Here is a 26947-nt window from a genome sequence, read left to right as displayed (position 1 = left end):
GCAGGATTTAAAGGGACAGAGCACCCAGTTAAAGTACAGGTCTACGTACATTCACATACATTTATAACAACACCTTTTCCAAGTATTTATTCTAATCTTAGAAATTAAGTTTCTGTAACTATTCTGCATTTTAGTAACTCTTTATAATAGCTTAATTGTGTATTTTTTACATTATAAATAATTTAACAGATCAATAGTTCATATACATTTAAATCTATCTAAACACAGTTTTACATCATGGCAAACTGTGTAACACTCTGGCTTCATCTTTCCATACAGGCATACAGGCAAAAAATAAAAGAAAGGTTAATGCATTATTGTTTTATTGTCCTTTTTTAGAATAAACAAGTACAGATGTCATAGTGTCATGTTGATACTTATAGATGATGAATAGCTGGAGAATTTGCAAAAGAGAGAATATGAGAGAACAATAAATTACAACACAAAGAGCAAAATATTGGAATGATAAGCAAGAGCAGTATAAACTGAATATTTGTAATAAGATGGAAGCTTTCCTAGAACATGAAATGAAACACTTTTGGCAATTAATTAAACTACGAAGAATTCAGAACTACTCTGTAGGATTTTGAATGACGATCAGGAAATAGTCCTTATCTGCGGAGAGAACAGAATAAAATACTAATTTATGATCATATTTATCAATCTATTTACAATTATATGTCATAGACCAGTGTTCCCCTACTGGGGTGCCGTCTGTCGAGAACAGGGGTGCCGTGTAAAAAAAATCCTTTTTTAATATTTCTAAATTGCTAAAATGTTCAAAAAAAGCATCTATTATATAATGTCCATTTCTGGTGTCGCCAACAATTAGAGATGCACCGAAATTCCAGCAGCCGATAATTAGTTCAGGTTTCACTTTCACATGGTGTGAAGCTCTGTGTATTATCCCGCTCTATGAGTGTGCGCTCCGCTCAGTTGCATACTGTTCATGCTCATCGGAACAGCAAAGTCCACTCAAATATCGAGCCGACAGGAAACATCTATGTAGTACAGTATTGTTTCTGTCTGCAATAGCCCTACTGTGCTGTAACATGGTGTGGCAACTCTGGTAACGCTGCCCTCTCATTCATTGATCTGCTAACCGCTATGTTATGCTCACGTGTTCTGATAATAATAGCTTTCTAGGACTGTACATTATTTGGATAATTGGTTAAAAAAATTAAAAAAAAATTAAATCTCTTAATAGTCCTACTGTTAGACCTACCTGAAAAACTAAAAAGCTATTTATTTCATTTGTAGGCCTATCGTTATTTTTTATTTGTGCTATCATTAGTAATTTCTTTATTTGTTCTTATTTTATTACTGACTGCTTACTTCTCATTTTTTTATTCAATTCAAAGTTTGAAATCAAGCTATCTCATGCGACTGCAACAAAATTACCCCACTGTAAAATCCAAAATAGACCGAGTGATCAAAAATTTGTGAGATATCTAGTTATAATGGTAATTAAACAATGTTTACATATGAATAAAAGCCTACATTATAGTCATATAAACTGGTCTCTTCATTAGCATTTGCCTACTAATTGCCACAATTGATGGACAAAAAATGTAATAATATTAAAAATATCTGTATGACATTATATTCTGCAGTTCTTCTCACAGTACCGAATATCTATACTTTTCAAAGTATCATATCAAAGTTAGAAATTCAAGTATTGTGACAAAATTAATTTTGTAGGGTGCCATAAATTAGTTAAAATTTCCAAAGGGTGCCGCGACTAAAATAGACAACTCACATCTGTTTAGGTTTTTGTATTCTGAATAGAAATATGCATTACATACACACACAATGTTTATGCACAGTGTAGATGCACCAGATTTTGACCACACTTTCCGAACAAACGGATGAGATTCACTTGCGAAACACAGTCAGTCCTAAACATCACATCTGACATTTAAATGATCGGCAAGTCTGCTGGCAGCTATTTGATTGAGTAAAAATATTATTCAATATTAAAAACATATACCTGATCTACAAAAAAGGAAACTGTACATATAATTATTCATTTCAAGACAAAGCATGATTAGTCAAACACTGTCATCCAAGACCTGTAAAATAGCTTCACAGGCCCACTAACCCAGTGGTGACCTTTGTGACTTGAAGTTTTAATTAAGTTGGATTGTTTTCACACTTTTGGGTGAACTATTCTTTTAAAATGAAAATTAGCTCACCCTCAGGCCATCCAAGATGTAGATGAGTTTGTTTCCTTTTCAGAACAGATTTGGAGAAATTTAGCATTACATCACACTTATCCACCTCTGCAGTGAATGGGTGCCATCAGAATGACAGTCCAAACAGCTGATAAAAACACCACAATAATCCACACAACTCCAGTCCATCAATTAATGCCTTGTTAAGTGCATGTTTCTCTCCTGATTCAGACAAGATTTGTTAATTTGTTAAACACACAGCTTTTTGCTTCACTGGAGTCGTGACAAATACTTGTGGATTGTTGTGACTCTCATTCTGACGGCACCCATTCACTGTAGAGGATCAAAGGGTGTAATGCTAAATTAGTCCAAATCTGTTCTGATGAAACAACAAACTCCGTTACATATATCATGGCCTAAGGGTGAGTCTCATTAAGTCGCATGAATTCTCATTTTTGGGTGAAATATTCCTTTAATAGTTATTATTATTGTAATTAAAAAAAAAATGTATATTGATTGAAATCATTTAAAGTCATTGTCTGGCTTGGAAGTTTGTGGAGAACCACTGCAATAACCTATTGGAAATGAGCATTTCACAAGTGTACATCTCTTTACCTGGGGCAATCATGATCTCATTCTTCTTTGATCGAACTCTGAGAAAGGTGAGATCATTTTGAGGGTCAATGTCCCTCACCATTCCCCGAGCTTTCATGAGCAGCTGGTGGACATTACCGGCGTACTGAACTGTGCTCGAGTTGTCAAGAGTGCTTTTGATGGGGATGCCTGTTTAAAGAGCACATAGAAATACTACAGATATAACAACAAAGATCTCTTTGTTTTATCAATATCATGCTGCCAATGAAGCACATCGTTTGCACCCAAACTAAAACATCTGCAAGCATTTCTCATTTGCCAGATACCTTCTGCATTAACAATGATGATTCCTTGTACTCCTTTCTGACTCTGAATCCTTTTGATCGTCTCTTCCACCTCAGCCTGCAACATAAACGCTTAAGTGATTAAAACGGCTAAATTAACACGAAAAAAGCTGTATGTCATTGCTTTAATATCTAATATCCTTCGGAGTAGCCGCTCTGAAAATCCATAAACCTGTCTGCGGGGGGGAAAAAACGTATTTTTGCTTTTGTTTATTATATTTAGTCGAACAGTAGCTGGTTACTAAGTGTCATCTCTTAAATGACAACGCCCTGTAGTCAAAGTTAGCTCACAGCAACATAAACGCTTAAGTGATTAAAACGGCTAAATTAACACGAAAAAAGCTGTATGTCATTGCTTTAATATCTAATATCCTTCGGAGTAGCCGCTCTGAAAATCCATAAACCTGTCTGCGGGGGGGAAAAAAACGTATTTTTGCTTTTGTTTATTATATTTAGTCGAACAGTAGCTGGTTACTAAGTGTCATCTCTTAAATGACAACGCCCTGTAGTCAAAGTTAGCTCACGAAAACCTTAACCGAGACAATAACGAGCTAAGAAACATACACTTTTAATTATACGCACATGTTATCACGTTTAAAAGCTAAAGTGTACTTGCCATTGTGAAGGTAAGCCGCTGTTTTCGTTGCTTAGATTGATGCTGCAAGCTACGGAACTAGAAGTATGTATTATGTGAACGGTCGGTTCTGCGTTACTGCCATCTGCTGGACTGGAGGAAAGAGTTCTTAGTTCTAGTCTAACTAGACTTTTAGATCGATTATTGTGCAGTGTAGTTGGAGTCAAACATGAAAATATATACACTGTCATTTTTGCTGAATTTCTGTTTTACACTAAACATTAAATAAATAAACAAAAAATAATTTTGAGGTACTCTCTTCATCTGATATTCTAAGAATTTCTTCAAAAATAATATGTTTGTAGATATGTTTTCAATTTATATTATTGATTATAGTGGCATCTCTAAATGTAGGCTACGTGTTTTTACTTTTATTTATTATATTTACTCGAGCCCTGCGATCAAAGTTAGCCCACAAAAACCCTAACTGAGACAATAACGACAGAAAAAAGCATGTTCTTTCAATTATAAGCACACGTTATCAAGCTTATACGTGCTAAAATGTACTTGCCATTTTGAAGGAAAGTCGCTGTTTTCGTTCTTCGTTGCTATGATGCTTCTTCTTCTTTTGGATTTAATGGCGGTTGGCAAACCAGATCTGGTGCATTTCCGCCACCTACTGGTGTGGAGTGTGACGCGATGATATAGAAGGGGAGAGAGAAAAACAATTATTACGATCAAACTAGTTTTCTTAAAATAATCTAAAAAGATTTGGTCACTGTTGAATTATCGTCCAGCAAGCTCTTCAGTGTTAGCCTTTTTATCCTTAACTCTTTTATTATAACCAGCACATTTAAGAAAAAACATCTTTGACTGTTTCTGGAAATCCACATATTGAAAGTGTCTTCCCTTTTCTTTCCTGTGTCCATAACTCTTGCCATCTTTTCTTAATTTTGCTATGATGCTGCAAGCTACCAAACTAGAAGTATGTAGTACCCTATATAAAAGGATGATTATGCATTACTACTGCTGTTCAATTTTTGAAGAACAAAAGAAAGAAAGAAAGAATGTTAGCATACTGCCTCCAAGTTATATTACTGAGTGTTATATTACTATATTACTAGTGACATGAGATTTGCATGAATGGAATGAAGTAAAATTAACATGGAAAACTACTTACTACTTAATGATTAATACTTAATACTTAAAAAACAATGTATAAAAGGATAATATATAGGCTAAAAAGTTAGCAAAACAAACTTTTTCACACCTGATCAAAACAAACAAACTTCATATGACATTAAGATGTAAACTGGTATAACTCGATGTTTAATTTTTAATATGGCTGATTTGAGGATAAGAACTGATGAAAATTAAGTTGATTCTATCCTGGCCACAGTACAGATGGTACAGGTACAGTCTGATGAGTGTGGGAGACATGAGCAGACATACTGTGGATTTATGAGCTCATTTACTTCCTTTCCAAACTTCGCCTCAGGTTTTCCACTTAATGACTGCCGCTCGGTCAGCTCTACTCTTTAGTCTACACATGGAAACTTTGACTTGTTCCATATGTGCAGCTACATGCATGACAGAGGTGTTCATAGTGCCTCTCATTTTGGAGGAATTTAAAACAAATATGACAAAAAGGCCATGTGATGGAGTAACAATAGCACAAAGCAATATTTTCTGCTCTTATTTTTAACAAGTTTACATTTTATCTGTATTATACATATGAATACCTCTTTTTTTTTTTTTTTGCTCAGTGGTTGACAAAACCTCAGTATACAGACTGTGTTCTGTAACCATGATACAAACATCAAAAAAGGAAGTTTAACCATGCATATGCGATCATCAACTGTAAGATACAAGCATGTAATTTCCTTTTTGACTCACATGAACATGCTAACTATAGTCCAAGTTATAAGCATGCGTGCCCATGCCCTGAAGTACACACAGAAGCAGTCCACATAGAATCCATATCCAATATCAAATGTACATCTAAATGAAACATGAAAAAGCTGAAATGTAAATGTAAATATTATGCCTTCTGTTAGTGCAGCTAGTTCAGGTGAGGTTTCCAATGTTATTTCAATGCCAAGACATTCAGTCAAGATTTTACATGAAACAGATTCATTAGTGAGCTTTCATGCTGTAAAATCTAGATATCTGGGAGCAGAGCCATGCTCCCTCAGGAGAAAAACTCTCTTTAAAAGTGGGCTTTGTGTACGGTTTTCCTTACTCCTGCACATTCAAAGTCAAGCACCTCCTGGTCCTCTTCACCATCTCCTTGTCATGTAATAGGCCTAAATACTTTTACTTCACAGTCAGAGACACTGAACTCTCAGATTCCCTCTGAAGTGATGTGAAAAGATCTTTGTGATGATAGCGGTTTTGTTCAGACACACAGCCACACATTTTACCAAACAAAGGCCAAATTGCCACTCTTTTTAATAGGACAAAGCAAATGTTTGTTCACATAGCCTGTTGCAATAGCACCTCATTTGTTGCTAGCACATTATTTTAAGAGACAAGTTCCCATGCCAACATTGCGGTTAAATCCCTGTCTCTTAGTCATATGTAACTGGACACCAGCTATTGCCCGATAGGGGTTGTCTCATCTTGTCCATGACTGCTGATGGGGTGAGGAAATATGAACCAGTGACTATAATACAAATATAGTTCATTTCAAACCCTTTTGAAAACAACACTTGTCCCCCCTTTTCCTGGCTAATAAAACAAAAACAAGAAAAAAAAACTAGTACGTTTTAATAACTTGCTTCTTTATAATTTATTTTTTTGTCTCAGAAAAGCAACTCAAATAAACAAATGAATAAATAAAGCACACAAATGCATTTTCATTTGTAAAATCCTTTACCTGGAAATCTGCAGAAACTATAGATGGTATTAAATTTAATAACTTGTTACACAGTTGCTTATTGTCTCACATTTTGCTTTCTCACAGTCCTACGTGGACATTTCATGTAAGTTCAGTCCTCACCTGTTTATCATATTGTCCTTCAATAGCAAGTCCTTGGCCAAACAGCTTTTGCCATCCCTGGAAATTATTAACAAAGCTTTAAAAAACAGCAGCAAAAACAACCCCTGCATCAGCAGCTCTGTGTGTATCTGTCTGTTGGTTTTTTGTTTATGTTCAACTACACAAACGCTAACTATAAAACTACTGCAACTATTACTCAACTGCTCTATGGTGTTGTACATAAATTGTTTAGCATCCTGTCATAGCCTTCAGTAACCATATCGCTTATACAAGTACTTTGTTCTATATTTGGTTGCTCTCTTGTTTTTATAGATAGGGGAGATCGGGTATGGTTGTAACACTTTGTTTCAGCATCTGTAACTCGCTGAATTTGAGCTAGAGTGAACCAAGTCAGACCTCTACAAGAATAATCACAGCCCTTGCAAGTTGATGTCAGTTACATGGAGTGCCTTTGTTACAATCTGTGTTGTAACAGACAAAAAATTTTTTTTTTTTAAATAAATAAAATAAAAGCAGCCACCCCATGGGGTTTGCGTCAAAAATAGGTTTATTGAAAATCTAAAAGAACAATATAAAATAATGTCTCATTTTCTGTGACCACAGCTCAAATCCACTTTCTGTTTGATGCAGGTGCGTGTGTGTTTAAATTACAGTAGACTACCAGAACAAACTTCCTTAACTGTATTTATGCTTAATGAACACTCAACTCCAGTGTACTGAGGTAAAGAACATATAGATCTAACAAAAACTGTGTAAATTTGTGTCCATGTATACATTTTCTTAGAGTCACAATGGTGACAAATCAATGTTTTTAACCCTAGAGAGCAGGCTTGGTGTATCCAGAGACCGCATAGGGCACATTTTACACACACTTCCTTTGGCTTTGAGCTTCCAAATGGCTCCATATAGACATGAAAGTTCTCAGTTCTATGCAAGGGCATGATAAAATGTGTTACAACTTACCCCACCCCTGTCATCCAGTGTTTAGTTAGCTGTATTAGCATAATGGTTTGAAATTAGCAGTTTAAAAATGCATCACATTTTGCCTTAGAATCTACCATTTATTCTAATGTAAGTTATATGATTTTATCTGCAACAGTTTAAGTACTAAACAAAACGTAGTTTATCAAAAAAAAAAAAAAAAAAAATTACATTCTTACATCAATCTTTTTTTTTCTTTCTTTATAAAATCTGCATATACCCATTTACAGCCTTAACCATTCATATAAGCTCGGGGAGGAAGTGGGTAAATAATGAAATTATAGGACTCTTATCTTATTCCTGATTGGTGGAAATGGTGTTTTCAACTCTCCCCATGTTGCAACCATACCTGGTCTCACCCTTGCAGACTGTAACGTGGCTGACGAGACGTGTGGATCCATCTGCAGGCTTTATTAAAGAAACATGGTAAACAGGCAGGGTCAAAACAATGGCAAACAGGTATATGGCGGGCAAAACACAAGAATAGTCCCAGGGCTAGCGTAGGTCACCGATCAGCAGACAGAATCACAGGGGCGAGACGAGAGGGAGAAATCCAAGAAAACAGGCAAAGATCAGAAACCGCAAAAACAGGCAAGGCAAAACAAGGAAAACACAGCGACTCGGAAAGGGGTACAGGCTAAACAATACTCAGCAGAGAAAGGTGGTTAGAGTGGGTGTTATATAGTGAGTGAGGTGATTAGAAACAGCTGTGTGCAATCAGTGCAGTGTGCAAATCGTGCAAAGAACGATGGGATATGTAGTCCAGGGTGCTATGCAACAGTTTGTGTTGTGCGAGAGTCAATGTAATGGAAAGGGTGACCTCTGGTGGTGAATAAACGGAAGTCTATGGACTGAATTCGTGACACAGACCTTCTTTTCTCTATAAAGCAATATGACCTTAATTTATGTTGATGCTATTCATATATAGTCATTTACTTTATTTAGTAAAAAAATAAAGAAATTATATGGTATTGAAAACAAACGAAGATGTTCTTGAACATTTCTGTCAGGACCACTATCGTCAAAGATGATTGACAATTAGTATACAGTTTGGATTGGCGGTATGGTTCTGTTCTGGGCAAGAACTCCTTGCGCATCCATGCAGCCTAGCATGGATGAGAGCAGGGAGAGCAGTGATAACCCCCCCAGGGTAAACAGAACAGAACCAACATAAATGTATTGCAGATATGGTTAAAGTTCAATAATTTTATGTACACATTTTAGAATTAGTCTGATTCAAAGGAGAATCAGATGGCTGAATCCTGACTGACAGAGGAGGAGTTGGGGATGGAGGAGGGTAATTAGCTATTGACCAATGCGAAAACTGCTGATAATACTGAAGGACCTTATATATGAATGCTTAGATAGGTATCGTATTCCCATAGGTTGATGGGGATCAGCTGAGAGTCAGCTGATGCGAGCTTGACTAACGTGACCTGCCAGAACTAACGCTATGCTTGATTTATACAAGCGATATCAGAAGGACAGCTAAAGATCAGTAACATTGCGAAAGAAACGTTCAGTTTGTTTGCCAGATGTCCAAATTTCAGTCTGTGTCTTGAGTGTTTACATTGAGTGTATGCCAAAGTTGGACTAAAGTCTGTTAAACAACTAGATATGGTGTACTTTCTCTTTATAGTTCCAACATTACACAACAACATCTTAACAATTTCACACATGGACACGAACACACTAGTTTTAATTCAACCCATATTGTAAATTACTTCCTGCCAAGACATCAACAACGGTACAATAACATGACCTCTCGTTTCAAAATTGAATTTCTCATTTCAGCCACGGCTGTACAGGGAAACATCTACTTTTACTGTACATTCAGCCTTAAATTAAAATGACCAGACATGTACAGTTTTTGTGGTGTAATAAATATGTGTTCTCTTTCTTCAGCGATTCAGTTTTGTGGTTTGATCACAGCCATACACACTCTACCGACTTGGTTTGCCAACCAATTTGGCACATTTCTTCTGTCCTACAAAAATGGCCATTGTAAGTGACTGCTTTATCTGATGGGCGCAAAAACGGTTGCTTTTACTCTTATCTGGGATCTGTCCCATGGTCTTCTGCAAAAATGTGTGTACTCACTGCTGTCTCTGTGCTTGAGAAGATGGATCACTTTTATTCTTATTACCATGTTAAAACCCTTTTATTTGTGCAATAAAATGCTTCTTTCCATTTGCTCTCATTATGTAAGACATTTGCCTTCTCCTAATCTTTTATTTTAAAAGTTTGTGATAAAAGCAAAAGCTATTTGTCTACATCAGGGTCCTATGTTCAAAATCAAAAAGTACATCATGTCCTCCTGCATAAATAACCTCGGGAGACAGGACTGATATGCAAAGGTCTAGTCTTCTGTCCAGTTGTGTGGAAGCTGCACTGCTTTATCATGTCAATTAATGTCAAGCTAATTCATTTTAAGTAAACACTGCACTCCCAACAACCTCAGTGGCCTGTCAGAGAACTGCTGCATTGACTAAGCAACATAAATAACCTCGGGAGACAGGACTGATATGCAAAGGTCTAGTCTTCTGTCCAGTTGTGTGGAAGCTGCACTGCTTTATCATGTCAATTAATGTCAAGCTAATTCATTTTAAGTAAACACTGCACTCCCAACAAACCTCAGTGGCCTGTCAGAGAACTGCTGCATTGACTAAGCAGTGGACAGCTATCAGAGAACCACACAAACCAGACACAGGACAAATGCCAAATGTGCAGAGAAGCACTATTACATTTTGATGTTTCTCTCATATTTGATTTACATCTCCTGTAGCTCCCTTTTGCACATGCAGGGATATGTATGTATTGAGAATAACACATGAAACTACATATAGTGAAGTGTAGCCAAGTATGGTGCCCCACATTCAGAATTTGTGTTCTGCACACAAACACCTCAATCTTGGTATTGAAGGTGGTTTTCCTGCCAGATCTGAAACTCGAACCCATGACCTTCAGGTTACAAGTCCAACGCTCTATCTATTAAGCCACTACTGCCCCACATAAAAGGCCTTATATATTGTTTGCAAAATTATTTTAAATAGAAAGTATGCTAAAAGCTAGGCTACATAAAATGTTAAAAGTTTATCTGGCTCTTATTAATTCCTACCAGTGGTTTGGAACTCATACTGACACCTATTGGCATGGAGGCATGCCATTTTTCTTTTCTTTTTTCTTCTTTTTTTTTTTACTAGAACTGCACAGCAAACCGTTTGTTTTTCTGTTTCTTTTCCTCTGTGTTTTCTCCATCTTATAGCACTCACATCTATAGATATTATTTAGATTCAGTCTCAACATAATATATTGTGTTCAGAACAGTTTAGTAGACAGATTAGTAGCAATAGAAACAATGTATGTTGCAGGAAACAGCTGGTCATGTGATATAAGACCGTAAGGGGCGACCTGCTCAACAGCTGTTTCTAGAAGACTGATATGACTTGAATCCTCATATTACGTGAATGCATACCATTTTAATATTTCTTAAAATGCTGTTAATTTCTTAACGAGTAAAAGTGACATTTTAAAAAAATTACATAATAGCACACACAAACTGGTACTGAGAAATTAAGATATATTAATATTATTATCAGTTAAGTTGATTTAATAATAGGCCTATAGTTTTTTTTCGAGCAGTTAGGAAAGTTGCGCACACACACTCACAGAGCGAGTAGACGCAGGACGTAAAGCTTGACATCATTTCTCCTCAGTGTGCAATACGGAGTACTGTGTGTTAGTCACCCACACTCGAGCTGAGAACAAGGTGGGTAAGTAGCCTAAACTTATCCCGCTTTCTAGGCGACTGCATCTGATCTTATACTAAACCCGTTTCAACTTTAACAAACCGAACTGAATATATACGAGAGAATCTGATGCGAGCAAGCGGTCTCAAATGAGTTAACGGAGTTGAGCTGCCGCCTCAAAGTTATGTTCTTTCTTTCGCTCTAACGTTACTTCTTTTTTAACCCACACTTTTAGCTAATGCAATGCTAACCAGTCCCCTTTACTACTAAACAACAGGTTGTAGTTACAAGATTTATTTCGAGTTTAACACGATGATCCACCACCTAAAAGATTAAACTTGAGCTGAACTTCTAGAGGAAACGGTTTGAGTCTTTGATAACTCATCCATGTTTTTTAAACTTACACTGTTACCTTCCTAAATTGCGCATTAGAGATCATTGAAATTGTTTGCGGAAGTTTTAAAAGTAAAAGATACAACTTTTCATTTGGATGTAAACCATGGCCGTGTCTCATAACTTCATGAGATGCCTACTTAGCTTTTTTTGGCACTTAATCGTCGTTCAAGTGTTCGAGCACTGCAGCACATATGATGGCCAAAAATGCTGTCTAGAAAGTAGCTGACGAGGTTTTGACACAACCCATGAGTGACTAAATGCACCAGTGGTTTAGAATAAATGGTTTTCGTCTTGACCAGTTATAATTTAATCACGTAGCCTACACGTACTATTAATTCTAGTATAGAATACCTTTCAATTTGTGTGTGAATGAAGGGTCAGTTTCTTACCACAAGACGTTTACGAAAAAGTTTTCCTAATTCTTCCCAAATACACACAATGAAGTTCATTTAAAATACCAAGTTTACTGGACTAGAGATCTATCTAGGTTTGTTTCAGAGTTAGGTTTGTGTTGGTTGCAGCTGTCAAAAGCGTGCCATAGTAACGTCGACTCCCCCAAACTTGGTTATTGAAGAAAGCTGTAATAACAAACACAGTGGAACCTGGGAAACCTGTGAGGTTGTACAACTTTCTTGACAGCTTAAAATCACGTTTCCGTTTTTACTAGCGTTTTTCTGTCATATACTTTTAGACTGTCACAGCAGTGTGGTTACACTGTAAAGATATATTTGCTGTACAAAACTGGCAAGCTATGGAACTTTACTGTAAAAAAAACAGCGATCAAGCATTTTGGTGACCTGTATAATTTACAGTTCTTAAATTAAATAGTGTATGTATAGCAAATTATATAGTAGATGTATTGTGGATTAAAATACAACATATAACTTAAAGTTTTACAATATTTTCTGAAAGTATATGGGCTTAAAGTAAAGTAATTCATATTTTTACTACTTAAACAATACAGTAAAACGTATTAATGTATAAAAGTATTGGAAGTATGTTTTGTCAATTGAAATATATGTTTTGCTGTATACAGAAAGGTAACATACAGTCAGTGTTGGGTGTAACACGTTACTGTAATTAAATTACTTATCCACTGAAAAAGTAAAGTAAGGGATTACTGTTCATTTTTAGGTAATTACAGTTACTTTTAAAATACTTGCTTTACATACTGTAAATAATTTAAACAGTTCTAAAATCAATATTGAATTTGAAATGTAAATTTACAGTCTAAAGATCAAATTGAATGCAGCGTCTTTAACCCTCTGCATGTGCACTCAGAAAACCGTATATCAGAAGTTTAAACTCATATGGTTTAAACCGCATGATTTCAGCGTGATAAACATGATAATCAGAACCAAAACAGATGTTTTTTAGCAGGTACGAGCTGTAATGGTGCAGCTCTGTTCTGGAAAAGGGGGCGGGGAGCAGCAGCTCATTTGCATGTAAAGAGACAGGCCCGAAAAAACAGTGTGTTTCTGCTTCCACTCAAAATAGGCATTTTCAAAATGATATAATGCATGATTTGTGGAGTATTTTGAGCTGAAACTTCACAGACACATTCTGGGGACACCAGAGACTTATATTACATATTGTAAAAAGGGGCATAATATGTCTCCTTTAAATACTCCGATACAGATAAGACTAAAATCAGTTGAATCTAAAAAGGGCCTACTTTTATTTGTGTACACTGACAATAACAACAAAACATTTTGCTTTTGTAAAATAAATCAAACAGGGTGCGCTTTCTGCCGTCTATGTCTCCATGAGCAACTTTCTACGCATCACAAACTCAATGAATACTTGACACAGAGACATGAGAAATATGTCTATAAAAAGCTTGAAGTGTCTACTTGTAAATGAATGAATTCAAATCGAAAACGAATATTATCTGATTATGTAATCCGTAGGAAACTAAAGCGAGGTACAGTCTTTCCCGTATATGAGCTCATTTATATGCAGTCACCTGCACGCAAACGCCCTCACCTAGATACAAAAAAATAGATAAAAAAATAAAATCAAGATTCATCTAATTTTCATCGTTTTTGAAAGAAGACCTGCTATGAGGAATAAGCCCGAATTTACCTCAGAAGATCTGACGCAGCTTTATTCAGCGGAGGAGATCATTTCTGAAATGTATTCTTACCTACATTAGTTAACGTGTTATTTTTACATAAACCTGTACGGATTTTACTATTTGGGCTTTTCCTGAACATCTTGCCAAACTGAAATGTATTGTTTAACTTTTCTTAAGCTGTTTTGTTATTCAGATATTTTGCAGAGTATTTCTATTTTTTAACCAAAGGAGGTTACATTTTTTATAAAAATGTTTAAGTATTGCAATTGTTTTAAAGCTAAAAGGCTAAGCTATTCTATGTTTGACTTAAATTGAAAGAATAACGAGTTTAGTTTGTATTGTCTATGCTTTAAGGTTTATAGGGATTTTAAGATGTAGCCTAATTAGCGATTTGAATAATTAAGTTACTTATGGAGTAACTAAATTACTTTTCAGACAAAGTAATTGGTAAAGTTATTTAAATACAATATTGATGATGTAATAGTAATTAATTACTTTTTGAAAGTAACTTACCTAACACTGCGTACAGTTAACTGTGTAACAGGTTTTTACAGTAGCATTTTTTCAATGTTTTAAATTGGTAAAATATAGTACTTTATAGTGTGGCTATTCCAGTTTCTTAAGATCAGTTTTAGAGTTACCAGATGAGTTGACTAAGGGAAACGGAAATGAGAGACACCCTTGCATTCTGAAAGATATTTTGGCTATCAGAGAGGCTGATAAGTGTGCTATGCTTACAGTAATATTGTGGGGGATGGTGGGCTTGGGTATTTTACTTCCCTTGTTGAGGGAACCACAACACACGCATCTTCACAACTGCGAGATGTGAACTGCGTTCACTGGAAATGTGAGACCCCAAAAGCCCCTCTGCCCTTAGCAGTCCACTCCACACCTTACTTGAAACTCGCACTGTAGTGTTAACATGGCCTGACTCTTTAACATGCCTTGAGCAAAACAAGCCTCTCACGCTTCTGCAAGTTAAAAAGCTTTGGCTGGTATCCAAGGCAAATCTTTTAGAGCAAGGTTTCTCGGCACCTCAGCAGTTTTGATTGCTGTTTCGTAATTACTAATTTTGTTTCTGGTCTTTGTTGTAGGAAATAAAAATGGAATGGAAACCTCGGACACTGTTTATGCTTGGTAACACAGGAGAATGTTTATTTCATTTGCGTGAGGATGCCTCAGTCTCTGTCTAGACACTGATGGTGAAACGTGCACCACAATTTTCAGATTAGAAGTCAGATATATTTTGTCAAATGCAAGATGCTTCGACTCAAATTTACTGTCGATAACTAGATTACAATCAGCGGTTAACATTGTAAACACCCAGTTTTGTAATGCAAGACATGGTTAGTTGACTGGCCTCTTTATGGCCTCTTCTAAATTATGGCTCCAGTCAAATTATTTACCTTATTTTTGTTCTTCTATCATTTTTCTTTTATTTAATTTATATATATAATTTAACCAACAAATGCAGTATATAGAGAAAAGAAATGAAGTGAAGAAAGAAAAAAGTTGAAATTCATTATTATTATATTATTTTAATTATATATTTTTATTCTATAATTGTATATTTCAAGAGAACTTACATTACAATAGTTAAATAACAACCAAACCATGGTGGAAATTTATTATATTATATTATAATATATTATATTATATTATACTGCATACATTTTGCATTAAAAGCCGCTTGTGATGGGATTAAGAACAATAATTAAATTATTTAAAATCTTATGTGTAAAACCTTATGTATTTTAATTACTTAAAATATGTTCTCAAAACTCATAACAAGGCACAACGTTTTCAGATAGCGCCAACTTTGGATCGACATACAAAACTGTCTAATATTATTCTTATATTGTAATCTTTGTAATTATATTGTAATGAGTTGTAATTGCTACTTGACACATTTGTTGAGTAACTAACCACATAACATATATTAAAGCTGTATGTTACTACCATATGTGTGTTACACTGATACATATCTGGTAGATAACTGAATACTTCCTGATTGTAGGACAGAAAAAGCATTTTCTTTAAAGTGGCTTTGACACAATATGTATTGTGAAAAGCATTATAAAAACTTAAATTGAATTGAAAGATTTGTTAATGAAGACCACAATGCACTATATTTATAGAAAGGTTCCCCCTCAACATGCAGTACGCCAGTTAGCCATCTCCATTGTCTTTAGAGAATCTAGTTTCATTTGGTCCTTTCCAAATCCTGAGATTGTATTCACAGCCCTGATAGTTCTGAAAGGTTATGCCATTTATCAACTACTGTTTGCTTGAAGTGGTTGCCTTCCAAACCCAGTGCGTACCTCAAGGCTTACACAGAAAGTTTGGGCAGAAGTCCTGTGAAAAGGGGTCCCTTTTGCTGAGTAAAGGGCACATTTTAATGAGCAATCAAACCGGAATAGTTTGGCACTCATTGAGGAGCCTCTAGTTTCAGCAATATGAGAGTCCCAATTGACATTGGTATGCAAATGAATGAATTCAGCTGAAAAACTATGCAACTAAAAAACACACAGCAGGTTTTCATTGTGGTGGTTCTATCTGTTCTTTGACCATGCAAAGGCAGATTAGGCAGAAGTGTTGATCCAAGGTAAATTGGCAGGGTATCAAGACATTGACATTTGCTCTATTTTTAAATTGTGATAATCACTGTTATCTTTAGAAGAACGTCACAATGTGCAGGCTCCCCACGTCCCAGTGCAAATATTACTTTGGTCTAATATATTTAGAGCCACTTGTAGGGAAACTAATATGTCTTTCTAGTGCACTACAGCTGTTGTAATTCCTCCTGATTACTGAATGGGCCGCTTGTTTTTCAGCTTAAGCAAATGAGAACGTTCTGGATTCATCAGCTCTGGATTGGTTACTTTAAGCTCATTTTGAGCATAGTTCACTTTGAGTAATGAACGGTGGGGGAGACTCGTCTGTACCACCACTTTGCTGACTAGGTAGGTTTGGCACGCTGGCCTGAGATGTAATTCTGTTTGGTCTGTATTGAGACAGCTGTCTGGCAGAGAGAGATGGTTCTTCCAAATCAGCTGAATGTCAGCTGATCCCACATCCCCCACCCCATTACCAGCGTCTCCCTGCTCCACTGGAAACGGCTCCCTAACTGACGAGGGAAGTCTGGGACTTCCTGTTTAGCATACAGGATAAAATTTCAGCCCTGCTCTGCAGTCACTTTGACTGTGGTTTCTGGGGTAGCCTTTTATTCTTTCAAAGTAAAGTGGCTGTTTCAAGGATGCTTGTTAAGGAGATCAAGCAGGCTATTTTAAGTACCATGGATCAAGTACAAAGCTCTAGACTGGGAATTGTGGGAGTAGTTGTGTTTGACAGTCATCAATCTAAAGATGGATTGCTGCATCAGTGCGATTGGTCCAACGCAGTCAGTGGCGCTTTATTTATGTAGTTCTTCATTGTGGATGTGGTGGGGGTGCGAGGCCGGGAGGTTCAGCCACATTCTTGCAATCTCAGCAGTCTTGTATTAGCTATATGTTTTTGAAGAATAAGTCGACAGACAGACTTCCTTTTACATCAATTCATCATGACTGAAGGTGAAAACAGGATTGTGAAGCTAAGTGATTCTTTCATTTAGTACTGCCTCAAAGAGTGAGTTTCGTAAGTTGACTTTAATAGGATGATTCACAAAAAAGTGGAAATTCTGTCATTGTTTACTCAACCTCACGTACTTCACATGACCTAATTTCTTCTGTAGAACACAATTAGAGGGGGGAAATACTGTGATTCTTGCTCTGTTCCATGCAGTTACAAGAAATGTGGACTGTAGCTTCAAAAAAGATTGAAAAACACCTTCAAAGTAGTTAATATGGTTTCATGTGAGGAAGTGGCTAAACTTTAAGCTGTTATTCACTGAAATCTAGCTAAACTTGAGTAACAAGATATGATTTAGGATAGAGCTGCATGATTAATCGTTCAAAGATCACAATCTCGATTCTGACACCTACGCGATCTCATTTCTAAATGACAAAGATTGACCGAGTCTATTAAACCTTTGACAAAGCCTTACCGGATCATTCAAATCTGTGTTCGCACTGCCGCTGACACAGAGAGAGCAGTTACCATGTTTGGTTAAGAAACATGAATTTCATGAACATGATTCTCAATTTATCCAGAATCGTGCAGCTCTAATTTGTGATCAGGGCTGGGTAGTAACTTGTTACATGTAAGTTCGATTGTGTACTCCGATTCCAAAAATGAAGTTCTTGTAATTAGGGTATATTGCATTTAAAAATGCTCATAATCCGATTACAATTACTTAGTTATTGATTACATGATTATATATTATTTACACAATGGCAGTAAATAATTCATAATTTATTAATTCTCCCTAATTCTTCTTTTTTCCTCTTAAATTTTCCTTTCTAAAAATCCTACTGTGTGTCATACTATTCAGCTTTGTTGTTCACAAACAAAGAAATATTTCAAGGAATATATTTTCGATATGGTATGTTTAAAACAAGTTTAATTAAAAGTAATCTAAAAAGTAGTCAGAATACAATACCTAAAATGAGTAAGATAGATTACGATACTAACTACAGTTTTCATTATGTAATCTGTAATTAGTAACGGACTACAATTTGTAAGTAATCGACCCAGCACTGCTTGTGAGTGAATTATTTAGACCAGTTTTGAAAGGTGAAGTAGTTCATCGGTGAATCAGAATGAAATCGTGAAAAGAAAAAGAAAAAAACATTCTAAATGTTGATGTTCTTCTGTATTTTTCAGGAATGAGGAGCTTTGGCAGTAGTGGGTGCTACATTAGGATAAATGCGGAATGAAATATGAGCAGAGACGCTTACAGCTGTACAGACAGGAAGTGAAGCTGCTTTGCCTCCGACTCATTTCCTTCACTGAATTGAACATTTAGAACCGCATGTCTGTCTCTTTTTAGCATGTTCCACTTTGAGGACTTGTGCTTGAGCTTTGCAAAATCATGACAGGATGGCCAGATAGAACAAGGCCATAATGGACAATCCTGGATTGAAAATCCTGTCATTTTCCACCTCAGAGGCCATTTTGTTTTGTAAAGCAACGCATCATAGACCATAAAACCCACAATCCATTTGGCAGGAACAAGCCAAGCCAGAAGTGAATTCCTGTTACTGTGGTGGTTCCTTTAAATCTTTTTTCTGGAAATCCACCCTGAGGTTTAGTCTGTCTTAACCATGATGTTGAGAAGAAAACTGTACTTAGGCACTGTGCTAGGTGCCATTTTGTTTTTAATGATAGCTGCTCACACCATTCAGAAGGCCAGTGTTGTGCCCATCACAGATTTACCCACTCATCACGATTTCAGGATACCAATGAAGAACCAGACACCGTTACAGATGGCTGTCACAGAGTCAAGACGAGGTAATTCCTGTAGCTGTCCTTCCTGTATAGCAGACAAGGGTGTGTCGGAGTGGTTTGACCAACACTATGATCATAAACGGCAACCTTACCTCACCGGCAGGGATGATGACATAGATCCACTTTCTCTGAAGTGGTGGCTGGTAAGTGGCACATTGATGGTTTAAGTTCTGCATTTCGTTCTTCTAAGGCTGCCAGTCATTTTTAAATTCAAATTAAATGAATTGCATGATATGCTGAATAATTAATCAAATAATTCACATTCATCTCAATGTTTGCCCCCAAATGAAGATGATTCAAACATTTTTATAATCCATTAATAAATAGTCTTACAGAATGGAGTATCTTTTACTACTGCGTTGTGGTGCCCTGTTTTTTTTTTATGCATAAATGGAAGAAATGCATTTAAAAATGCATTTAAACGGAAGAAGCAACAGATCATTTATTTCATATGTTGATATGCATTCTGTTGTAACAAATGGATGAATAATTCACAATAAGAGCAATAACTTACAGTTAGAAAATGTATTATTTGCACTTCGAAAAACACGCTAAAACACAACGAAAAAAATTTCAGTGCTGTAGCTAGCTACTGTTAGACCACATCCTGATTTACAATGTCAATAGTTATTGTGAAGTAGTTTTTTCACATCCATTTTCTCAACGAAATGCTACTGATGTGGCTTGCCTATGTCTCCACTAACTTGATAGAACTGACTACATTACTGCATAACCTACTCATAAACAATCATGCTTTTCGTTAATCACTATACTCTTAAATTTGAGAAAACATTTAGAAATAATTTAAATCTATCCACCTGGTTCTTCAATGCGGAAGTAAGACTATGGGCGAGAGTTCCGGTTTATTAGCTGCTATAGGGAAATAACGAGAAGAATAACAGCATGCAGTAAATGGTCAAACTGTTTGCACTACACACCAGTGTGTTCATAATTAAGAAAATACATTAAAATAATATGGCAAGACACCAGTTTGCAATATCAAGCAGCAAAATGAGCGGTTTTGAGATAAGACCGGAAGCCAGACCCGTAAAATTTAGAAATGGCCACGCCTGTTCTTGCAGGAAAATTAAGGTAGATATGTGTTAAATAGATTTAATTGTGTATATATATATATAAATAAAATCTAAAAACAAATTCTCATCCAATTTTTTGAGGAGGGACTGCCTCCCTTGCCTCCTCAGAGGACACGCCCCTGATCAGTATCCTGCCTCTTGCGTTTGTACATTGTGTAAAAATTGCAATTTTTTTTCTTTTCTCTTTTTCTGATAGTGTAAGTATATTTAAACAAGAGAATGTGACATGAATGGAAAAAAAAACAACAACAGAGGACTTTGCCTCATTTCAGAACACCACTGCACACCGCTGAATGCGCTGATGTAGATTTATGTAGATTTAGTTTTCCAATTTCTACACTGAGTTGGACAGTTAATGTTGGATTAGTTCCTAGATTTATTTGCTAGTCTCTAGACAGCCATTGGCCTTTCAAAGAGACAGAATAGCTCTTGGGATTCTTAGGCATGCCTCTAAAGTTGAATCATCATAGCTAGATATCATTTTCCCTTTCTGGCACATGGACATGTCAGGGTAAGACAACAGCTGGTGTTCATTCTAGACCCTCTCAAGTTTACTACCATCATATCTGTTTGCCAAACATCATTAATGCAATGGCGGTGGATCCCCAGAGCTGCAGTCATTATCTGGTTTCCTTAAACAAAAAAGTAATTCTCCTAGGGAACAAGGGCACAAGTAGGCCCTTCAGCCCTGCCATGTGTTTCAGTAAGGTTTAATTTAGCCTAATTAAAGGCTTTCAGGCTTTTGCGGGCTATGGGAGCGTACTCGATTATGCTTGACATTGGTGTGCCTCAAGAGTTTTGAGTTTTCACATGGCACATAAGAAACGTTAGACAGTATTTTTTAGGGGTGAAATCCAGGGGCATCATGCATTCATTATTTTTGAGGGGGCACGAGTTTGGGGGGTATCGTCATGTGACACACAGCAGCCACAACGGCACTTATGTTTTATTAATTTTTTTCCTTTTTATTCGAAACATCCCTAAACACATTAACTATATCATGAAATATCTTGATTCTCACCTTTATAGATTATGTTGATCTATAGTGGGCGATGGTCAAAGTAACCTAATAATGTAATTGATTAACTATGCATAAAAACCTGTTTACTTAAGTAACAGATATGGGTGTCATGCCATAACATATTTTTAATACGACTGAGTTTATATTTAATGTGAATTTAACATTGAAAGTTAATGTGAATATAAAAACATTGCAAGTTAGGCTACTCATCATAACTTTCATTGTACAGAAAGAGAGCAAAGAACATTTTCAATGACAGTCTAGTTCAAGCACTCTCAAAAACTCCCATTAAAATCACTGAAGCTGTTTACACTATGAAATTAATATCTTTCAGATTCGTACACACATTTGCACTTTGTTTCTAACTAGAGAATTCGCCAGAAAGAGGTATTCAGTCAGCAAGCGAGTGAAGGAAACACCGGCATTTTAGCGATGACTCATCTGAACACCTCTGATTGGTCATTGCATTCATAAGCTCAACAGCATCGTGTGTGATTGGTTATAATGCGCAGCGCTGTAAAAACGCATCTGTATCTGGCTCAGCGCCAGCCTGCGAACGAACGCAGATTTGAATTTAGCAGCTGATGATATGACGCACTGAACGTTCTAATCACGCCGGTGTGATTGTATTAAATATAGAAAATATTAATAGGCTATTTTTTTGTCTTTTGGAAGCTGCATTCAAAATCCATTTGGCTCAAAAATCTGAGGGGGCACGTGTAATTATAAATGAATTAGTTTACTTTGTCAAATTTATTTGTGCATTTTTATTAAGTTATTTATTTTTAAGTTATGGTTTTAAAGCCCAAGATTGGCCTTGTATTTTGCTTACACCATGAAACATTATACAAGTTTATATACTTATTCTATATTGTGTGTTTGTGTGAGAAATCAGAATATGACTCTAACGCACACAAGTGCCATCGCAGGTATATAGGAAAAAAACTTACCTAGGAATCAATTCTGAAAATTTCAAAGACTATTTTCTGCATATACAGTAAGATTGGAATAGTTTGGATAGCCAAAACTGCTTTCCTTTTAACATAAAAAATGTAAAGATTAGTAGCTTGAAATTTGGAGGCTAGCTTTATAAGTTGTATTTATTATATTGTTTTGTATAGTCTTTGCAGGCATCTAATGGAGTGATCAAGGACGTCACCCAGAAGATGTTTAAGATCATTTTCCCTCCACATGAGAATGAAATGCCACAGCAGAGCCAGTGCCGGAAGTGTGCAGTTGTTGGAAACTCGGGGAATCTGCTGGAGTCCAAATATGGAGCCTTGATAGATTCGCACTCAGCTGTTATTAGGTCTGTTTTCTACTCTTTGTATGTCTGGTCTAAACTTTTATAAAAAGAAAATTCATCAGTTAAAATGGACAAAAAAACGATATTTTGATATCTTTTTGTCTAAACACTGAAAGTCAAAGGGGTTCAAAACAACCCTGGACCCCATTGACTTTCACTGTATGGACAAAACGATATTTAAAAAAAAAAAATTTTTTTGTGTTTGTTTAAAACTACTGTTTCACCTAAAAAAAAAAACTGTAATTAAAATGTTAATACTGATGTTGAATCAAAAGTATCTGAGAGTAAATTATTCAGCTTCTTCTTTTTTATATATATATGTAACAACCAATAAGTGCAGGAGTTTTTTACTAATGCATTTTGACTGGAATGTCCCACAGAATGAATAAAGCCGTAACTGTGGGTTTTGAAGAGGATGTAGGTAACCGAACCACCCACCACTTCATGTACCCAGAGAGTGCGATCGATCTGAGACCTGGTGTCCATCTCGTCCTTCTTCCCTTCAAACTGAAAGACATGCAGTGGTTGTCCAGTGCCCTTTCCACAGGAGAGATCAAAATGTATGTCAAACAATACATACAATAAGATTTTTTATGTTTTTTAAATTAGTCGCTTCTGCTCACCAAGCCTGCATTTATTTGATCCAAAGTACAGCAAAAACAGTAAAATGTTGAAATATTTTTACTATTTAAAATAAGTCTTTTCTATTTGAAAATACAATGTATTCCTGTGATTTCAAACCTGAATTTTTAGCATCATTACTCCAGTCACATCATGATCCTTCAGAAATCATTCTAATATTCTGCTCAAAAAACATTTATATTATTATTATTATGTTGAAAACAGCCGAGTAGAATTTTTCAGGTTTCTGATTAATAGAAGGTTCAGAAGAACAGTATTTATCTGAAATCTTTTGTAACATTATAAATGTCTTTATCATCACTTTTGATCAATTTAAAGCATCCTTGCTTAATAAAAGTAATTTCACCCCCGAAAAAATGTTTTTTAAACTGTTTTAAGTATTGATAATAATAATAATACTCAATGTTTCTTGAACAGCAAATCAGCATATTTGAATGATTTCTGAAGAATCGTGTGACACTGAAGACTGGAGTAATGATACTGAAAATTCAGCTTTGATCAGAGGAATAAATTACATTTTAAAATATATTCAAATAGAAAGCAGTTATTTTAAATAGTAAAAATATTTCACAATATTACTGCTTTTGCTGTATTTTGGATCAAATAAATCCAGGCTTGGTGAGCAGAAGAGACTTCTTTTTTTTTTTTTTTAAACATTAAAAAGCTTACTGTTCAAAAACGTTTGACTTGTAGTGTAGATTACAAGTAAAATCGCACTAAAATGATTTCCCTCACTCTTTGCTAAAACTGTTTGTATATCCCAAACAGGACGTACATGAGAGTGAAAAATCGTGTAGAAGCTGACAAAGACAAGGTGAGTGTTAATCACGCTAAAGCTTGTAAATCCATAAATGCATCCGTTTGTTAAGCCTAACTCATCCTACCGTGTGTGCTGTCCAGGTGATGGTTGTAAATCCAGCCTTCTTTAAATACACACATGACAGATGGACAGAGCGTCATGGAAGGTACCCGTCCACCGGGATAGTAGCCATTATATTTGCTCTGCATCTCTGTGATGAGGTTTGTACTTGTATTTACAGCCAAGATGATAATTTCTGCATCATCAGACTATTCTCACTGACGATGTTCAATCCCAACAGGTGTCAGTGTTTGGATATGGGGCAGACAAGCAAGGAAACTGGCACCACTACTGGGAGTACAACAGATACGCCGGCGCCTTTCGAAAGACGGGCGTCCACAATGCAGATTTCGAGACTGAGATCATTCAGAGGCTCAACAAAGAGGGCAAAATCAAACTGTACAGATGAGCCTGTAATTGTGGCCTTCATTGACGCAGTACTGCTCAAAGCCAGGACGTGCAGCAGCTGTATGGAAGCCAAAGAGACGCAGATCTGCGATCCACCCTACCATTAATTGACCACTGTGAACTACACTGAACCAAACCCATAGACATCAAGACCAAATTAACTTGTTCTTTCACTTGCTTTGTGCCTGAAGAAAAGACGGATGTTTGCCTTCCTTCCGGGCACTGAAACTTTGAAGATGACAAACAGCAAGCAAAACGGCTTGATGTGAGCCTCCTTATATTCTTCTTTCTAACTGCAACTGTTCTGAATAGCCTCACACAGTGTCTGTACTGCAAATGTGCAAAACTAGTTTCATGTATAGTCAACAAAGCTGTCCGCACTGCAAGAAAGATGTTGATCATCAGCAGCTTTCAGGGCATTTAAGCCTTAAAGTCAACATGAAGCAGAATTCACAACCCAGCAACAGAATATTAGATGAGAGGGGGCGGGGCTTGATTTGATCTATTGGTAATTGATTGGATCATGAAAAGTGGGTGTTAAATACCAGATTGGACCATCTGTTGTTTGGTTGGAGAGTTTTACGTCAGCCGAAAAGGAAATGCGTTTCGGAGGCCAAGCAAGCTGTTAAATTTTGATGAAAGCTTATGAAAACAGTTTTCTTTGAAATAGCATGTAATGATAAATCAGTATTAAAAGGATAGTTCACCCAAAAATAACTTTTTCTTCACATTGGGGAACATAGGGGTTCAAACAATATTGGACCCCATTGACTTTCATTTCATGGACAAAAATGAAAAGATTTTTTTAGTCAACATTTGAAGTGGATCAAAACCTTTCATCAAAGTTGTCCTAAAACCAAAATGCGTTCTCGTCTTAGGACAACTTTGATGAACTTTTTTGATCCACTTCAAATGTTGACTACTGTATTTTAAAATCATGCAGGTTTGGAACGAGTGAGGGTGAGAAACAGTTTTTTGGAAGAAAAAAAAAAAAGTTTATTTTTGGGTGAAGTACATAAGTTCAGTTTAAATTTCATGTTGACTTTTAACTTCAACCTGCAGTGCATTAAAGCTTTTTAGATGACAAGTTTGGGGGTTATAATGTTTTAAAAGGTTAAATAAGCAATACACACATTTTTAGAAGTCAGAAGCCAGTTTGAATAGCGTATTAAGATTTCACCTCAGACAATTACAGAGATGCACTGACATCGTTCAAGTCACCACACATTTTCTGTGTTGTTTTTGAAGGGGGTTTTTTTCACCTTAAAGTTCTGTCGTTATTTAACCATACTGAAATCAGCTAAATATAGCCAAACCACATGCTGGAAGATTTATGTCACATAGAGATGTGAGAACACATTCTAGGTTATAGTTGAGAGTGTGTTGTTTGCTATGAGAGCGTTGTTGTGTTATGTGTTTAATATTATTATATACCTTTAGACCAGGGGTAGGCAAGTTCGGTCCTAGAAAGCCGCAGTCCTGCAGAGTTCAGCTCCAACCCTAATCAGACACACCTGAACAAGCTAATCAATGTCTTCAGGATCACTAAGGCTATAGGCAGGTGAGTTTTTTTTTTCATGGTTGGAGCTGAACTCTGCAGGACTGCGGCTCGCTAGGACCGAACTTGCCTACCCCTGCTTTAGACCAAAGCCGTCCCTAGAGTGTTCTCAGTGGCACTCGTACAACAACCTGTCTTGTGATTTACAGTTATGGATAGAGCACATGCTGTATTTTCATACATCTTTGATTATCTTTTTTTCCTGAATTACAATTGATCTCTGTATTTTTATAGTTGAAATTACTAGTGGTAGTCAGATAGATGTTCTGTGCCCCCCCCCCCCTTTTTTTCTAGTTTGCATTATTGTGAACTGTTTTAAGGACTGTGACAAGGTTGAAACTTGAGCTGAAATTTCATTGTTTGTTGCCATTTCTTCTGTTCTCGAATGTATTTTAGCTTTGGATTCTTTGCTTCATGTCAATCAGTGGATTTTACGGTTTAGAGAGTTTGCATGGAGAACAGTCACAGATATTCTGAACACCATCATCCTTGGAGAATTATAGTTTAGAAAAAAATTCAAAAAGAAACTGACACGAAAGTGTGTTTTAACAATCTATTTAGAAACAGAACCAAAGCATAAACAATAAAAAAAATGAATTGAATTCAAAAGTCACAGTTTAAGGGCATCCAGGACAGTATTAAAAATAAAAAGTTGATATTGTCGCGTAAATAAAAAAAATACAGTAAAACGTACAAGCCTATTTTTTAATGAGATACACAATACATAAATATCTCACAATACCCCAGTTTTCCATTCAGGTTCTTAAACGTATAAAAAGCAGAG

General features: G+C 36.1%; 2 protein-coding genes across 4 annotated transcripts; one reads left to right on the top strand and one right to left on the bottom strand.

Moving 5' to 3' along the window:
- Positions 1 to 314: 314 nt before the first annotated feature.
- Positions 315 to 4359, bottom strand: LOC107566652 (dynein light chain roadblock-type 1-like). 2 transcript variants are annotated; one of them, XM_016252264.1, is made up of 4 exons: positions 4258 to 4359; positions 3095 to 3170; positions 2790 to 2957; positions 315 to 615 (listed from the first exon to the last, which is right to left on the bottom strand). In XM_016252264.1, the coding sequence occupies exons 1-4, from the start codon at positions 4258 to 4260 to the stop codon at positions 572 to 574; spliced, it is 291 nt and encodes a 96-aa protein (XP_016107750.1). In that variant the 5' UTR covers positions 4261 to 4359; the 3' UTR covers positions 315 to 571. The 2 variants fall into 2 exon arrangements, with proteins under 2 accessions (XP_016107750.1, XP_016107676.1); XM_016252190.1 differs by lacking the exon at positions 4258 to 4359 and adding an exon at positions 3729 to 3867.
- A 6963-nt stretch (positions 4360 to 11322) lies between these two features.
- On the top strand, positions 11323 to 25415 carry LOC107566425 (CMP-N-acetylneuraminate-beta-galactosamide-alpha-2,3-sialyltransferase 2-like). Of its 2 annotated transcripts, none has more exons than XM_016251974.1 (7): positions 11323 to 11437; positions 18652 to 19418; positions 22512 to 22699; positions 23077 to 23256; positions 24107 to 24152; positions 24239 to 24358; positions 24439 to 25415. In XM_016251974.1, the coding sequence occupies exons 2-7, from the start codon at positions 19092 to 19094 to the stop codon at positions 24604 to 24606; spliced, it is 1029 nt and encodes a 342-aa protein (XP_016107460.1). In that variant the 5' UTR covers positions 11323 to 11437; positions 18652 to 19091; the 3' UTR covers positions 24607 to 25415. The 2 variants fall into 2 exon arrangements, with proteins under 2 accessions (XP_016107460.1, XP_016107403.1); XM_016251917.1 differs by having other exon boundaries at positions 11323 to 11441.
- The last annotated feature ends 1532 nt before the right edge of the window (positions 25416 to 26947 follow it).

The sequence above is a fragment of the Sinocyclocheilus grahami genome, unplaced genomic scaffold (assembly GCF_001515645.1).
Source record: "Sinocyclocheilus grahami isolate Dianchi unplaced genomic scaffold, SAMN03320097.WGS_v1.1 scaffold3.1, whole genome shotgun sequence".
Lineage (NCBI taxonomy): Eukaryota > Metazoa > Chordata > Actinopteri > Cypriniformes > Cyprinidae > Sinocyclocheilus > Sinocyclocheilus grahami.
Note: the sequence above shows the minus strand (reverse complement) of the source record. Positions and strands in the feature narration are given on the sequence as shown.

What these genes read in the sequence shown, in the direction of transcription:
- LOC107566652 (XM_016252264.1), bottom strand. An exon ending in CATCATTGTTAATGCAGAAG is followed by an intron (nt 2,958 to 3,094) that starts GTATCTGGCAAA and finishes CTCTTTAAACAG; the next exon opens with GCATCCCCATCAAAAGCACT. An exon ending in TGAGATCATGATTGCCCCAG is followed by an intron (nt 616 to 2,789) that starts GTAAAGAGATGT and finishes TTCTCTCCGCAG; the next exon opens with ATAAGGACTATTTCCTGATC.
- LOC107566425 (XM_016251974.1), top strand. Translation starts at nt 19,092, where the DNA reads ATGATGTTGAGAAGAAAACTGTACTTAGGCACTGTGCTAGGTGCCATT. An exon ending in TCCACAGGAGAGATCAAAAT is followed by an intron (nt 23,257 to 24,106) that starts GTATGTCAAACA and finishes TATCCCAAACAG; the next exon opens with GACGTACATGAGAGTGAAAA. An exon ending in CTCTGCATCTCTGTGATGAG is followed by an intron (nt 24,359 to 24,438) that starts GTTTGTACTTGT and finishes CAATCCCAACAG; the next exon opens with GTGTCAGTGTTTGGATATGG.